This window comes from Drosophila nasuta, chromosome 2R (assembly GCF_023558535.2).
Source record: "Drosophila nasuta strain 15112-1781.00 chromosome 2R, ASM2355853v1, whole genome shotgun sequence".
NCBI lineage: Eukaryota > Metazoa > Arthropoda > Insecta > Diptera > Drosophilidae > Drosophila > Drosophila nasuta.
This window is the reverse complement of record NC_083456.1, coordinates 3,437,657-3,452,708: the sequence shown is the minus strand read 5'-3', so window position 1 is coordinate 3,452,708 and position 15,052 is coordinate 3,437,657. Positions and strand designations below refer to the sequence as shown.

Below are 15,052 nucleotides of genomic sequence, written 5' to 3'. Positions count from 1 at the left end.
TGTTGTTGTATTGAAATCTTACGTAGCCTTCGGGGTGCAGTTTGACAAGAAAACGTTTTCGTTTAAATGAAATTTTGCGAATTTTGGCCCAGGAAAAGGTATTAATGCGAGTTATATTCTGAAACACGGTAAGACCCATATGAGCCACAGCTAGATTTAGTGGAACACCCTCTACATCCTTGGCGGGATGCATTTTCATGCCATAAAGCTCACAGCGACGTGCTGTCTCTAGTAGATTAAGATCGGCCTCGGCCGGCGATTGACCACTAAAAATACAACCCGAGATCTGTCATTTAAATTCCATTTAAAAATTATATTTCTGTTGGCTTACAAGTGCTTCTTGTGATTTTCCATTATCTTTCGTTGCATTGTGGCATCCTGGTGGGGCACAAATCGATACGACGATAAATATGTATGATCAGGATAATCCTCGGGCACATAGTCTCCACACGATGCCTGCACAATGTAGCTGGCCATAAGCGCCGCTGTATTATCATTGCATTGCAAGCTGCCCGTAGCTAGGTCGCGTTTGATTTGCAAACAGAATAGATATCTAGAAGAGAAATATGATAAGTGAGAAATGTAAAAAACTCGGATAGGGTTATTACCCAATCATAACATATTACCTTGTATACTCCTCCTCCAGTTGAGCAGGATCGGGGGTATAAAATTTGATGCAGAATCGCAGCACTGGATCGATGAGTGATAGACCCACTTGACGATTCATTGGCTTTTCCAGATCGAGCCAGTATTTGGTATGTGTGGATATTTCCTGATATTCCAAGCCAAAATAGTCCGCTTCTAGCAAGTTTAGCTGGCGGCAAACTTGCTCGAAAAGTACTCGACCCAAAGCTTTGGCCTATGATGGAAATGTTTAAAACAATAAGCAAAATTACAGTAACAAGAATTCACTCGCCATTATAAGTATGTATTTGTAAAACAGATTCTTGGCAAATGTACAAAAGTCGTACAAAGCTTTCCGATGCTGTAGTTCACGCCATTAGAGTTGATTAAAAATACCATTAGAAAGCGATAAATAATACATAAATACATATGCATTTTCTAGCAGTTTGCACCACACACTCGAGCTCTGACGCTTTCCGGCCCTCTTATATTTATCTTGCGACAGCTCGACCTCTTTCCGTTCGCTCAATTTGGCAACGGGCAAACAGAACACCGACCTACTTTTTTTTTAAACTTAATTGATGCCAGAGACATGGCCTGGCAAACGACCAACGCATTCAAGAGGTCCAGTTAGTAGCTGGGGGAGGCGTCAACTCAATTGAAATTTATTTAAATGCAATCAGACGAGTCATCGCCCACAAAACGCTTTGGCGTGTGGCAATGCTTAACTTCGCTCAGCTGCAACGCAAATGAAATTTTAACGAGCTAAGCTCAGTCATTGCTTACATCGCAAAACGCCCCTATACGAAGGCCGAATGCAAACTAAGCATTTATTCTAATATTTTACCCCAAAGCAAACATACAATTTAACGGATGGTCAACTTTATTAAGGAAAGGTTTATGCAATAGTTTGCTTAAAATTAATATACTTCAAGCTATTAAATGCACTTTATAAATTAATCATATGGTTTCTATCAATTTAATTTATAAATTCAATATAAATTAGCAAAAGATGTCCTAGAATCCCAAATGACTTGTAGCACGCATGAATAGCTAATTTGAGATCGAAACAGACGAAAAACGAATGCTACCTGCGCAGTAGCATGCACATCTGGTGCTACAGCTTTATACCATTAGTAAAATGAAGGGCACGCAAAATGTTATCGACATAGGCGATGTGAGAGATTGAAAGACTTTCGCAATCAAGCAAAGTGCTTATTCTATAGAAGCACGCACAACATCCGATTTTGAGTGCGAACTCCTGTCAGCCTGCGGGCATATGTCGGACTCAAATTTTAATTATGGCTATGTTTAACGCACCACAATATTCGCATTGTACCTCATTCTATCCTCAAATTTAACCAATTTTCCATCACTTTGCGGATGCTTGAATATTTCATGTAATAAATTTTGTCAAATGAACGCGTCTCTGTGGCGGTCATATATTATATAAATCAAGCTAACATTATTGGGTGTGGTCAGCGGGTTTGGCCTGAAACATATACAAATATTTCATTAAATATTTAACAAAATTATCATTCGCACTGAAAAGCTCTATAAATATTTAAATTTAGCAACAACTACTGCAATACGACACCTATTTTTAGGAATTGCCCTTTTAAATGAAATGTGAAATGAAAACTTGCAAACAGTTCACCAAAAAAACGATGAAAACCCCAAAAATGTGCGGACACAAAGGAATTGCTTCTGCAATTTTTATGAGTTCTCTGGGAAAAAGGCCAACAGCACATACAAATTTGGAGTGCTGGACAATGAAATACCCTGGTCTACTTAATCCTAATCTTAAAAAGATAACTAATAATGTTAAACAAGGATATATAAATTTTATATTATTAAGGAGCATAAAATATGTTCAGTCGTATTATACAAGTATTTATTTTTTCTTTGCATACAGGGTATCAGAATCGAATAAGCAATAAAGCAAAGTTGCGCTACATTGCTGCTGAGTTGTGGTCATTGGGGAATATGGCAAAAAAGAGAACTGGAGGCAGAGATTTTTATTCATTGTGATGAACTTGATGAAGTGTAAGATGAAAATTGGAGATAGTCCATAGATTAAACAATAGATGACTAGGACAATTAAATACATATAATTATGATAGCCAATCTGATATATGAATATCTGAAAACAATAGAAATATGAAAGTCTAGGTGAGCAGTGTGTTTCTTACGACTTAAGACAAATGCAATCTACGAAGCTTTCATTTATCTTCAACTAATTGTCAAATAAAATGAAATTTACACAAGTTTTACACTTTGCTCAACTGCTCAACCATATGTAATTTAATTCCCAGCAAACAACAGAAGTGGATAACTCACTTAGAAAAAGATGAATGTGCGGGTTTCCTCCTTAGCTTCCCCGATTCGAGTCGTTACTCAAGCGGATGCTTCACAAACTGCAGTCGCAATTGTTGACCCAGGCCAACTTTACCAACGACAATGGTTCCCAACAGCCACGCCCGAACTTTGACATTCTCAGCGAATGAGTGAGAGGGAAAGAGAGAGGACAGAAGATAGGTCTATGCATTGTCCTTGTAGGCCAATTCACTAAACCAATTTGGACTTTCAACAACTACAAACAGCCAATTAACTTTGGGCGCGGCTGGGAAAACACGGAAACAGCTGAATAAAGAGAATCTACTGAGGAAGGGGCACCTGCTATACATATAACAGTTGGAAATTGGCGCTTGTTCTATTTGTCGCTGGAACAGAACGGAGCAGGGAAACTTCTAGTCGCTTCTCAAGTATTATGTGGTTAAGGTGTGGATGGCAAACCTTCCAATTGACTAAAATTGCAACTCGAGCTAGACAATTCCCTCATCTATTTAAGGTCACGAAATGCTAAAGAAAAAAACATGAAATTTCAATATTTCTAAAATGAAATGCAATTTATTAAATTTCATTATTTAATTATTAAGCTAGAGTCTTAAACCATTTTTTATTTGGTTATGTGATAACTGATTGTGTTTGCCAAATATAGTTTGCTAAAACAATTTGCATCTAGGCACTTCCGTTTCAAAGCTCAACACATACTTCAAAATAAATTCATAGCTGACATCTGCTCTTTGAAATGTCTTTCTGGATGGCACCTGTCAGCAAAGGCGACCTGGAATTACATCAATCTTAGGGCACAAGCAACTGCAGGCAGGGAGAAACCAACCATAAAATGAAATTGCATTAATATATATATATTTGGTTTTGTATTTTAGGGGAAGAGAGGGGTAAGGTAAGGAGGATGGAAAATTCTGGCAAAAAAATATGAAGAGAAATTTATAATTATATAATGGATGATGTTATATACAATATGCAAAATTTGAGAATTGTAGATTAATGCGACAAGCGGAGCATGGGAATAGGGAATAGGCTGCCACAGTGGGGGCCTGGTCTGTAAGTGGGTCTAGGCGTGGCTGGATGACTCTGAAACCGTTCAGGGATGTTTGGCAAGTTGCCAAAATGTGTTCGGGGCTAGCAAGAAAGAGACGGAGGAAAACAGCAAATGGAGCCAACTGGGGGAACACAGAAGCAGCATCAGCGACTGACAACAAATTTTCTACTAGAGTTTTGGCTGTTGTTCATGTTACTCAGCTACTGCTTCGTTGTAGCGTATAAAAATAAAATGCACACCAGCATTTTGGCAATAGTTATTGTTGATTTTCGTTTTGTTATTGGGCTCAGAGGTTCACTCGAGGTCCACGAACTGTGGCCGGACATGAATGAATGTTTGTTACAGTTCTATATGCTTGCCTGTTCTGTTCGTGCAGAGTTTATGGTCGAGCAGTTGCAGTTGACCAAAAATCGCATTAATGTAAATAGAAGGCGTTCAAGAATATGCCACATCCTGCACCTTGTTCTGTTTGATTCTCTTTGCCACTTCCGAGGTTCTGCTGTACTGCTAATGGGTTGAGTTGTTGTTACTGCAACTGTTGCCATTAGTCAGCCAAGCAAAAGGCTTACTCGGTTTTTAGTTGAAGTGGCCACGCCCTGATTGCGCACATCCATTCCAGCTCCAACTTGCCGCAGACACACAACACACAGCACACACATTTCAAAGGCTTCGTCGCTGGCAAAGTGGGGGAAGTGTTTGTTGCAAAAACAACAAAATCTGAGCTTTTAGTTATACTATTGTAATATCCAGTAGTCTGGCTATGGCATGGGGTAGTAGGGTGATGTTGTTTTCACAACAACTATGTAAAGTTTTACCGTTAGCAGTTGAAGCTATCGGGTACAGGGTATATTTTAGTTTTTGCAGTATTTTTGTAGTGGCTTGCCTGCTTGTTTAAGCCGTTGTTGTGGCAGCCACCGGCATTGTTATGTGGCTGTGGGTGCACAAGTGAGCTTGTGTATGTAGGAGAGTTTACGTTGAGAGTGGCTTGTTGCTCGGACTAAGAGTAACCCCTTATGAACCAGTTGCACTTGAGGCGCTGCTGCAGCATGTTGAGCGCTTTTTCAAAGTGCCGCACACAGCAAACGTAAACTATTTTCTGGCATGTGCTGTCGCTGCTTGCACAACGTCATCCAGCTACACCCTTAATTCATCCCAGCCCTTATATTGACGTAGCTCGGAGCTGGCTTATTAAATATTAAGGCACGTTGCAAATTTGTTGCTGAGCTGTGAACACACATATTTCACTGTGCTCGCATACGTAAATAACATAGACTGCCAGTTTATTAATAGATATCAGCAAATAAACATCGTCTTCCCAATACTCTTTGTTCCATGCCACAAATGAAATCGGTAACCCTTATTGGATGACTCTAAGACTGGGCTGTGGTCGAGGTTATTTGCGGAATGTTAAGTAATATGTATACTTAGTCAAGTGAATTATTAAAAAGATTCATGGATTTTTTCTAGTTGAAAACATATAGATACAGTACATTTAAAAATTAACTTTATTTACACCACAAATGATATCGGTAACCCTTATTGGATGACTGTAAGACTGGGTTGTGGTCAAGGTTATTTGTAGAATGTATATTTTGCCAAGTGCATTATTTAAAAAATTTATTGATTTTTTGCTGGTTTATTCTTCAGTGCTTTCAAGCATTAGCTTGTAACTATGACGTAAATTAATTTTGTTATTATTTCATCTATTTACAACTTATTGAATTTTTAAATAGTACTGTTTTATTTATGATGTATTTGAAAGAGATTTACAGTGTAAACCTACTTTGCCTACTTATTTGGTCTGCATCCTGTAGACTTTGCAAATCTACTTTACATTTCATAGTGGACAACAAACAGTTGCCGTATTTTCGGCTCGTGAATATAACTCAGGTTGCATAATACTTTGGGGCATAGTTTTCGGCAACCTTGCCACAGATAATCACATGCCCTAGAATATTTTTAATAATTTATATATATTTCTCAATTACCTAAATGTAACAGAAGTCAGTAACTAAAGAAGCATCGTTTAAATATTTAAAGGTTTTCTATTTGTGAGGAATATTAGATTACCATAGGCCTCTTTTGTATACAATTTGATGCATCAGCTGAATGCTTTTAGGCCTGCTTGTTGTGTATCCATTGAATTGCCTATATACTGGAAAAATGCCTTAAAAAGCTTATCTCGCCATTTGGTTAGGAAACAGATACTTGCATGTTGTGCAGTTGGGGTGCCAACTGTGGAAAAGTCAACACATTTTGCTGATAATGCAAAAATGCTCATATAACAACACTTTTTTAATAAAAAGATTATTGTCTGCACTGAAAATTGAAACTGTGACAAAACGCCTAAGCTATTGGTAACTACAGTTTTATAGAAATATGTATGTGTGACTTAAGACATAGACAGTATTGATAAGTAAATGAAGTTAATCAATAATGCTGAGCTTTACAGCTAATGCGTCGCAAGGTCATTTTAAGTAAGGGCAAAAGTGTGGAACTAATTGATTCACAAACATTAATAATAAGAAGCAAGAAAGGTGCAGTCGAGTGTGCACGACTGTATCGTACCAGTCTATTATAAGTACTATAGTTGTTATTTTGTTTACCAAAAATCGAGGTAATTGTTATTCGGCATGGAGCGAGCAAAAATTTGAACCAAATTTTATCTGTGTGCAAACATAACAAGTGCTGTCGAACAAAAATTATATCTCTCGCTTATAGCCCTTAAAATCTAGGTGTTCATACGGATAGACTGGCAGACGAACATGGCATGGCAATATCGTCTCGGCTTTTGACGCTGATTAAGAATAAATATACTGTATCGTGTTGTCATGCCTGTTACATACATTCCATGTCGGCACAAAGTTATAATACCCTTCTACGCTATGAGTAGCGGGTATAAATATATACATATGTATATGTATTAAACGCAAATAGATTTGTAGCTCACCTGAACTTGAAACATTGTAACCGAATCATCCAGCATTTGTATGCGCACAGTGAGCTTCTTGCCACCGCGATGTCTTGGCGTTGACGGTGTGCCATCGACCCCGCTGGGTGTGCTCAGGGAATGGGTCATGCGTCCGCCAGGCAGTCCACTGCCGGAAACTCCTCCGCCATTGGGGTTGCTGAGATCATAATGACGTGATCCTCCACCGACCCCACCGCCAACGGATCGCGTTGCTGTGCCCATGTCGGCCAGTGACATTTTGTACACGAGAATTTTGGTTATCTCAACGCGAAGACGACGTTAACTACTTTCCGCCGGATTTCAACTGCTGCTGCACTTTTGCCAATCCGTCTAATTTTGTTAATAACATGCATAGATTGCACGAAATCCTTGTGGTTGTCTTTTTTCCCTTATTACTTTTATACTATTGTACGATTTGGAATGATACTGGGATAGTTAATTCTGTTATTTCTCTCTCTCGGTTCGGTTTCGATTCGAATTGTGGCAAAATTTAATTGAGTCAACGTTCCAATTTGGATCGCTCGCTTCCAAAATATGAGCAATAAACGAAAAGTGGAAGCTATAATCTAATACCACACATCTGCTTCACATTTGAGTCAGTTCCGTCTAATGTTTAAAGTGCTGGATTCTACAAGAGGGCTTACTTCTTGTGTTCGGCATATTTTTGCTGCTCTTGCGATTGCTTAATTCGATTCTCTTTCGTTTCGTTTATTTTGTTTTGTTTCGTTTTGTCAATTTTTGGTTTCTTCATAAACATTTATAACACGCATCTGGACATAATTTCCTCATCATGCAGAGCCAAATAATGCCTCATATTGCTACAAAGAAACAGAAAAAAATAATATTGATCAAATGTTCATAATTTAAGTAAAGCAATTAGTAAAGACCGTTGGAAAGTTTATAAAAAGTATTTTGCATAACAGAAATTTATTTTCTAATCTGCTGACATCAATTATCTTATATATTAGCACACAGAATGTGACAAAGCTCTAGAACCCATTTACTTTGCTGTCTGTTGAATTATTAGCACATGCAAATCATTGACAAAGTTATATACGAGTATGAAACGTGACTTATGGCCGCTTACCAACTGCAGCACCATCCAAACAATTGCAGGAATATACATATATTTTTATGACATGCTTGACATGTGCGAGAAACGAATGAATGACGACCTGCAACTATCGACTATGACTTCCCACTCACAGTCCACGGTCCGGGAGAGAAGTAAAGAGAGTGAGAGAGATTCGTTATCTAAGTAGACACTGATGAGCAACATACTGACTGACTGAGGCAATGTCTGTTTTGAGTTGGGTCATTGAACGTTGTCAGCGTTGGTTCGAGAGTTATCGAGTTCAAGTGTATATAACAGAAAGAAACAGACAGACAAAGAGAGAGTGCACTCTCTCTCCTCTGATCAACCTGACTACTGAATGTTCATAACGCATCGTAAATTCACACATTTTACGCCTCATTCGGAAACTCTTGGACGGCATCCTGTATCTGCAAATTGACAGCGCTCCACGTCCGCATTCAAATTTATGAGCTGACCGTAAATACAAGACACAGGGCTGAGGCTCAAAGCTTACTAGACTCTCCATTTTTTTAAATAATTTTTCATATATTCTGTGTGCGGCCCACAAATATAATTGGCGCCAAACTTCTATAGATACTCATTTATACAGCACTGGTGTCTCACAATGACTCGGAGGTAACCCCAAAATAAAAACAAGTAAGAAAGCTACAGTCGAGTGCACTCGACTGTGAGATACCCGCTACCCATTTTGAATAAAAGAAATATATTTTGCGATAATTTTCTCAAAATATACCGAATATACTGCAAAAAATACTAAAAATATACCAAATAATATATTTGGTATATTGATATAGTACCACATTCAAAATATACCATAGACGGCACAATATACCAGATTGTCATCTAAAGCAACAACCCTAGTAAGTAGACGTGTTTGCCCATACAAAAGTATTTCTTTAATAACTTCGACAATTTTCATCTGATCGCAACCAAATTTTCAGGAATCATAACTACTATAGTTATTATTATATATACCAAAATTCGCAACTCTAACTTTAAAATTACGCTTGTTATTCGATTTTTTTGATTTTCGGGGGCGGAAGTGGGCGTGGCAAAAATTTGAAACAAACTTGATCTGCGTGCAAACATAACAAATGCTGTCGAAAAAAAATTATAGCTCTATCTCTTATAGTCTCTGAGATCTAGGTGTTCATACGGACGGACGGACAGACACACAGACACACAGACGGACAGACGGACATGGCTAGATCGTCTCGGCTGTTAACGCTGATCAAGAATATATATACTTTATAGGGTCGGAGATGCCTCCTTCTACCTGTTACATACATTTCCTGCCGGCACAAAGTTATAATACCCTTCTACCCTATGGGTAGCGGGTATAAAAAATGAACATCAACCACAGCGGCAACTCACGATGCCAGTGTTCGGTTTTTGCTTAACAAACTTAAGCTCTCAGCTTTCCGGTTTCGCGTGGGCGCCTCTCGTGGGCTGACCATTTGATACACCGCCTCCATATTCAATCTCCAATCCTTCTCTCTGCCTTCTTGCTATTTGTTGTTTGTTTTAAGTGGCCAACATTTCTCATGTTTACCTTTCCATCCATATATACGGATACATATAAAAGCATATTATATACTTTATTTTCTCCATTATCTGGGTCGTTTCTGATAAGCTCTTTTATTTTCACAGGTGTTTTTACTAATTTTCAGTCTATTTTCTCGACCTTCCCATCAATTTTTGTTTGCGTATTTCTCTTCTATCCATTTTCTGTTGTGTATATTGAAAAATATTCATGGTAGTCAAATTTTTATTGAGCCATTGTTTGGTAGTTTCGTTTTGATACATCTGTAATTATTCATTGTCAATTTTTTGTGACATCCCGTAGAGTGGAAGTGGAGGCGACAAGAGTTCATAATGCCACCCACGTTTGTTTATTAATCAAGTTTACTACTACACAGTGTGTGTGTTTGCTTTTTTCAAAAGTCACAATCAATTTGTAGTGTTTGGTATGAATAAAAAAAACCATTTTAATCCACTCTTAATTTCTTTTTTAAAAATCTTAAAAAACTCATATAAAATTTGCAAGTTTTATACGTCGGACCTGTGAAACTTAGTTAAGCAACCGTGAATTTCAGTACTTGACAGTGTGTAATGGTAATAAAGTTTTGATGAGTGAGAAGTGCAAACTTTTACACAAGGTATGCGGCGTCAGGAAAAACTTTTAAGTTCACATTCAGAAGAAGCAGCGGCAACTCTGATGGAAAGTTGACAGTTATGTGCGCATTTGATTAAAAGAACAACATCATCGCTTATTTAGTCACTTGCTGATGGCACGCTAAGTATGTGAAGCTAGTCTTCAGCCACATATGGCAACTGCCAATGACATACTTGCAGTTGGTAAGCCAGTTGACGGTCCAAACTTGGTTAGTTGCCAGAAGCATATTGCTCCGTAGCGGTATTTTAACCCATTTCTGAGTAGGTGAGTATAACGATCTTGAAAATCATCTGCTTGCCAACGGATTTGTTTATCGATGATAAGTGGTAATTAATGAGTAATAAATTGTAGGGATTTTAAAAACTGATCATATTCTTTATGAATCTGGATCGATCTCTGAACTTATTGATTATTATTATCTATTACAAAAGCAAATCAGAACTACATCAGAGATCTCCAAGATTTTCTGTCAAAACATAAGGCCAGCTGCAATTGGCTAGCGGTTGTTTAACCCATTTTATGCCACCGACCAGTTTGGCGATGAGCTAGCTACAAGTTCTTCAATATCCACCGCGGATGCAGACAAAATATTTGTCATTCTTTTATAGTTGCTGCAGCATTAACTGGTAAGTCTGCATTCTATGTGGGTGCCCGTTATAGATGCAACTGCTACTACAACTGCAATTACAAATCTGAAATGATGTCCGTTGACAGGCTCAAAACAGACATCGCGTCTCACCGGATCGTCAAGAGTCTTTATGTACTCACTTCTAAAGAGGAGCATGTAATGTAATGTAATGAAGTGAAACGATAAACAAACGCGGGTCATATAAAAGAGCAACCATTTGCTTCCCTTTAAATACATATTTTAATGAACTGCACAAAGGCGAGACCTCTTCCTCTCTTTCCCTCGTTTTCTCTCTCTCTCTCTCTCTTTTCCACGTATGGGTTTTGAGTTTGAACAGCAACGGCAACGACTTTATAGCTGTCAGACAGACAGTCAAGCAGAGTGCATCCTTTTATACATACATAATTTGTTTTTCTTTGCATTTTATTTTTAAACCAATGTACTGAGTAATGGAGTTGGTTTCCATGTGCCACATGCCACATGCTACAAGCATTTTCTGGCCTACGCATGCATCCATCAGCAGCAGCTTGTGCAGCCTCCTTAGTTGCTTGCATTGCCTTTGTTTCTTATTTTCATCTCTTCTTTATCGGATAATTCCTAAAGCTATGTACTACAAGCCCATATGTAGATAGATATACCAAAAATACAAAGTGATTCATCATCTCCGCACTGCAAGCGAGAAGCGAGTACACCTTAATTGAGATGCCTTCAAAATGTGGAGAGATACTCGAGAAATTGCAGCAGGGGATTAAATTAAACCACTGCTGACAAACCCAGCACTGATCTCATAATAATCTGAACATTTTAAAATATCTCAGTGTGAACTCAATCGATTGGATTTGTTGGGGAAAACAAACCTGATGCGGTGTTGTTTTCCAGCTAAAATAAGACGCTCAAGTGTTTTCATTTTAGGTATCAATATCTGCAAGTTTCGTGTTACTTGTAAATAGATTGGACATAAATATTTGAAAAAAAAAACTTCACCGTTTTAATACTAGGCATAAAACCTTTCAGTAAGTGACGACTTTTATTGCTTAAAACAATTTCAACGTACTACAAAGCGACAGTCCTAACATACAAATGATTATTAATATGCGTCACAAATCAGCGAAGCGAAAGCAGCACTTCAAACATTCCGTCAGCAAACAGCAATTGAAAATATAATGCAGCAAGAGTTGAGTAGTAATCCGAAGGCAAATACCCTGAACAAAATGCACTCACTTGATTCTATCCGTCTATAAGTGACTATATAATTCTCCTAAATACAATAAAGTTATAATAAAAAAACAAACCGGTTCTAATTTGCGAGAGTCTACTGTAGTTGATTTTTTTGTTAGAGGGGAAATCAATTAGTATTGTCAGCGCATATTCTGAGACATTTATGAACCGACAAACAAAGCAGATACAAAACAAAGAAGTGCACTGCAGATAGTTTCAACTCAACATTGTCATTAGCTATTGTGTAGCTGTAATATACTTTCTAGTAGGCCGCTCCAATTGATTATGGCAAATTTATTTCCTATAGTCAAAGTATTTGATATGCTTTTCGCATAGTACACAACATAACATAGAACTCAAGTGCTGAGTGTGTGATGGCAACCTTGCCGCATGCAACTTGACTGACATTTCAAGCAGATAGGTTGCAGCTCTGTGCTAAGGACAAGAGTGTGTTCATCACACATCCATGAAATAATGAAATAAGTACAAGAGTCTTGCCGATGGTCTTGGCATTCTCATTCATGTTGTGCTCAATTTATATGCGGCATGTGGCTCGTCGCAGTTACCAAATTTATGTTTATTGAAACGGATATGATAATCGTTAATCGATCTATTCGAAACCTGTTTGCAAGTCGCGTGTCGCTTGAAGAGCTGTTGAGAGAGCTGTAAAGCTGTTTCCAACTCAGTTGGTAGCTGAATTGGAATTAAGATTGCTAAAATTCTTTAGGAAACATAAACTGTACGAAAATGTATTCTTTAAGTTATATGCTAACTTGCAAACCAATTCTATTATCGATCAACTTGACTGGCAACAAAAAATTGGGTTGATTGTCAACGTTTGCCTACTGTTGTTGACCCAATTCATCTGCACGTTTTACTCGTTCGCTGCCTTACAAAAACCATGTTCTAGTTTTTACCACATAAAAAATGGAATTAAGAACTCAAAATGGTAGCAGGTGTTATTTCTATCTATAAATATATCTTTTCTTTAACAAATACACGAAGTCGTGTTCTAATCAAGTCTTAATTAAAGTGATTGTATTATATTGGTGTCCTCCTTCGTGCAGGAGAAATCAAGTCAGCTTCTTCGAATCCCTTTTGCTGTCTCTCACTTTAATTAAACTTAATTAAAATATTGCCTGCACGTAAATTGCGACACACACACACACACAAGAGTCCACTTAACACAAATTTAATGACGTCAACTCTTGCTAGAAAGGGCGGCGGTATTGGCAAAGAAAAAACACCTCGCAATAACCAAAAAGCTACAAAAGCAAATGTCAATTTTTGTTGTTCGCTTCGTGCCTTTACGAGTTGTCGTCTTGTACTTATCTTTTCCCTCACACACAAGCAAACACATAGATATGAGGAATATACACACACACAGACGCACACACTTGTACGACAATTGATAACGAAATGCGCTTTTAGGTCTGCTGTAACAGCGAGTCTAATAAATTGACAGTGGAGAGGGGGAAGCAGAATGGTGTTGAGTATACATCATTTATCTATTTTACCGCGAGTTGTTGTTCTTATCTCTTCTATAACTGGAAATCCGTTAAACAAACATTACGATTGCGCATGTGTTTATGTTCAATCTTATCGATATGAACGAAAAGTTATTATTTTGTGCAAAAAAAAGCTGACCTAAAATCTACTGTGATCATTTCAAGCTACATTTAAAGCAAACAACTCTGTTCTGCTTCGTATTAGAACGTGACGCTTACAGTCGGGAATTTAATCCGATTTCCGCAACAAAAGCTCCAATAAACACAGCAGCCGAATGAAATGAAATGAAAGCGAAAACATACACATTCATATGTATTGAAAAATCAACAGTCATCAAACAGCAAGAGCAGCCGAGCGAACGATGAAGACAGAGAGAGAGAGAGAGACAGACCAAGAGAGCATTAGTGAGAGCAGAGCGTGGGAGTAACTTAAACAAATGCAATGACCTGAATTTGAACCGTTTGTGCAAGAAAATAAAAAGGGGGAAGTGTATAAAGAGGTAAACATGTGTTTAACTCCCCACCTCCTACCAGTCACCCCCCTTCCGCATTAACATACAGTTTCCTTGCGAGGAAAAATGAAAATAAATCAAGGCGCGGCAACAACGAATGTTTACAATATTGGTGAAAAAGGTAAAAGTAATTGTTATAAGGCTTTAGCTTTCGACTCCTCTCTCTCTCTCTCTCTCCAAGCCAAGTAACTTGCTCTGCGCATGTATTGGTATTTGCATGCGTGTGCTTGTGTGTGTATACGCAACGTCCTTGTGCCTAACACAACAGCAAAGTAGGCAAAGAGGTGGGGCGGCATCGAGGGTTGCTGCTGGCCAACACTTTGTTGGCCACCCATTTTGCTGTTGTCAAAGTCTTCACTTGCCTTTACCTCCGTGTGCCTGAGATGCTGTACGCTTGCTCGTGTGTATGTGTGTATGCTTATTGAGTTTTCAGAGTTTTAACAACGAACGAGTTGCGTAAATTGTTGAAAGCTCTTTGAACTTGGTAATTTTAATTGAATTGCACAATTAAAACGGCTGTTTTTCCTATTTTCATGCTACTTCTGCTGGTGGTGCTGCGCCCTTTACACATACACATGCATACATAAACGCGAGAAAAGGGCGACACTCACACTTACACGCTGAACATTTTTCACTGGTGCAAAAAAAGTTGAACACACCACAGAAAACAGCAAACGCATGTAATTGGCAGAAAAACACTTATGTACGGCACGTGCACGCAATTTTTGATTAACAATACTTATGTCAGAGTTGCGCGCACATTTTGTTGTTAATTAAAGGGCGTTGCAAATGCTAATTGCATTTTATTTCAATTGTTTTTGCGGTGCGCGAAGTTATTTGTACGAACCGTTCACGACAACGCCATTTTTACTTCTGACAGCTGTTTGAGCCTAGCGATGTGCGATATGTGTTT

At 38.2% G+C, this 15,052-nt stretch overlaps 1 protein-coding gene across 7 annotated transcripts in view; it reads right to left on the bottom strand.

Moving 5' to 3' along the window:
- The window catches only part of LOC132787780 (FERM, ARHGEF and pleckstrin domain-containing protein 1), a 34,564-nt gene extending 19,535 nt beyond the window's left edge, over positions 1-15,029 (bottom strand). The window contains exons 1-5 of one of the 7 annotated variants that reach the window (XM_060795072.1): positions 14,751-15,029; positions 6,981-7,819; positions 627-859; positions 332-553; positions 23-266 (exon numbers count right to left, since the gene is read on the bottom strand). In XM_060795072.1, coding sequence (XP_060651055.1) covers positions 23-266; positions 332-553; positions 627-859; positions 6,981-7,238 — 957 coding nt within the window. In that variant the 5' untranslated portion in view covers positions 7,239-7,819; positions 14,751-15,029. The other 6 variants (XM_060795073.1, XM_060795074.1, XM_060795078.1 and 3 more) reach the window with 6 other exon arrangements.
- Positions 15,030-15,052: the final 23 nt, after the last annotated feature.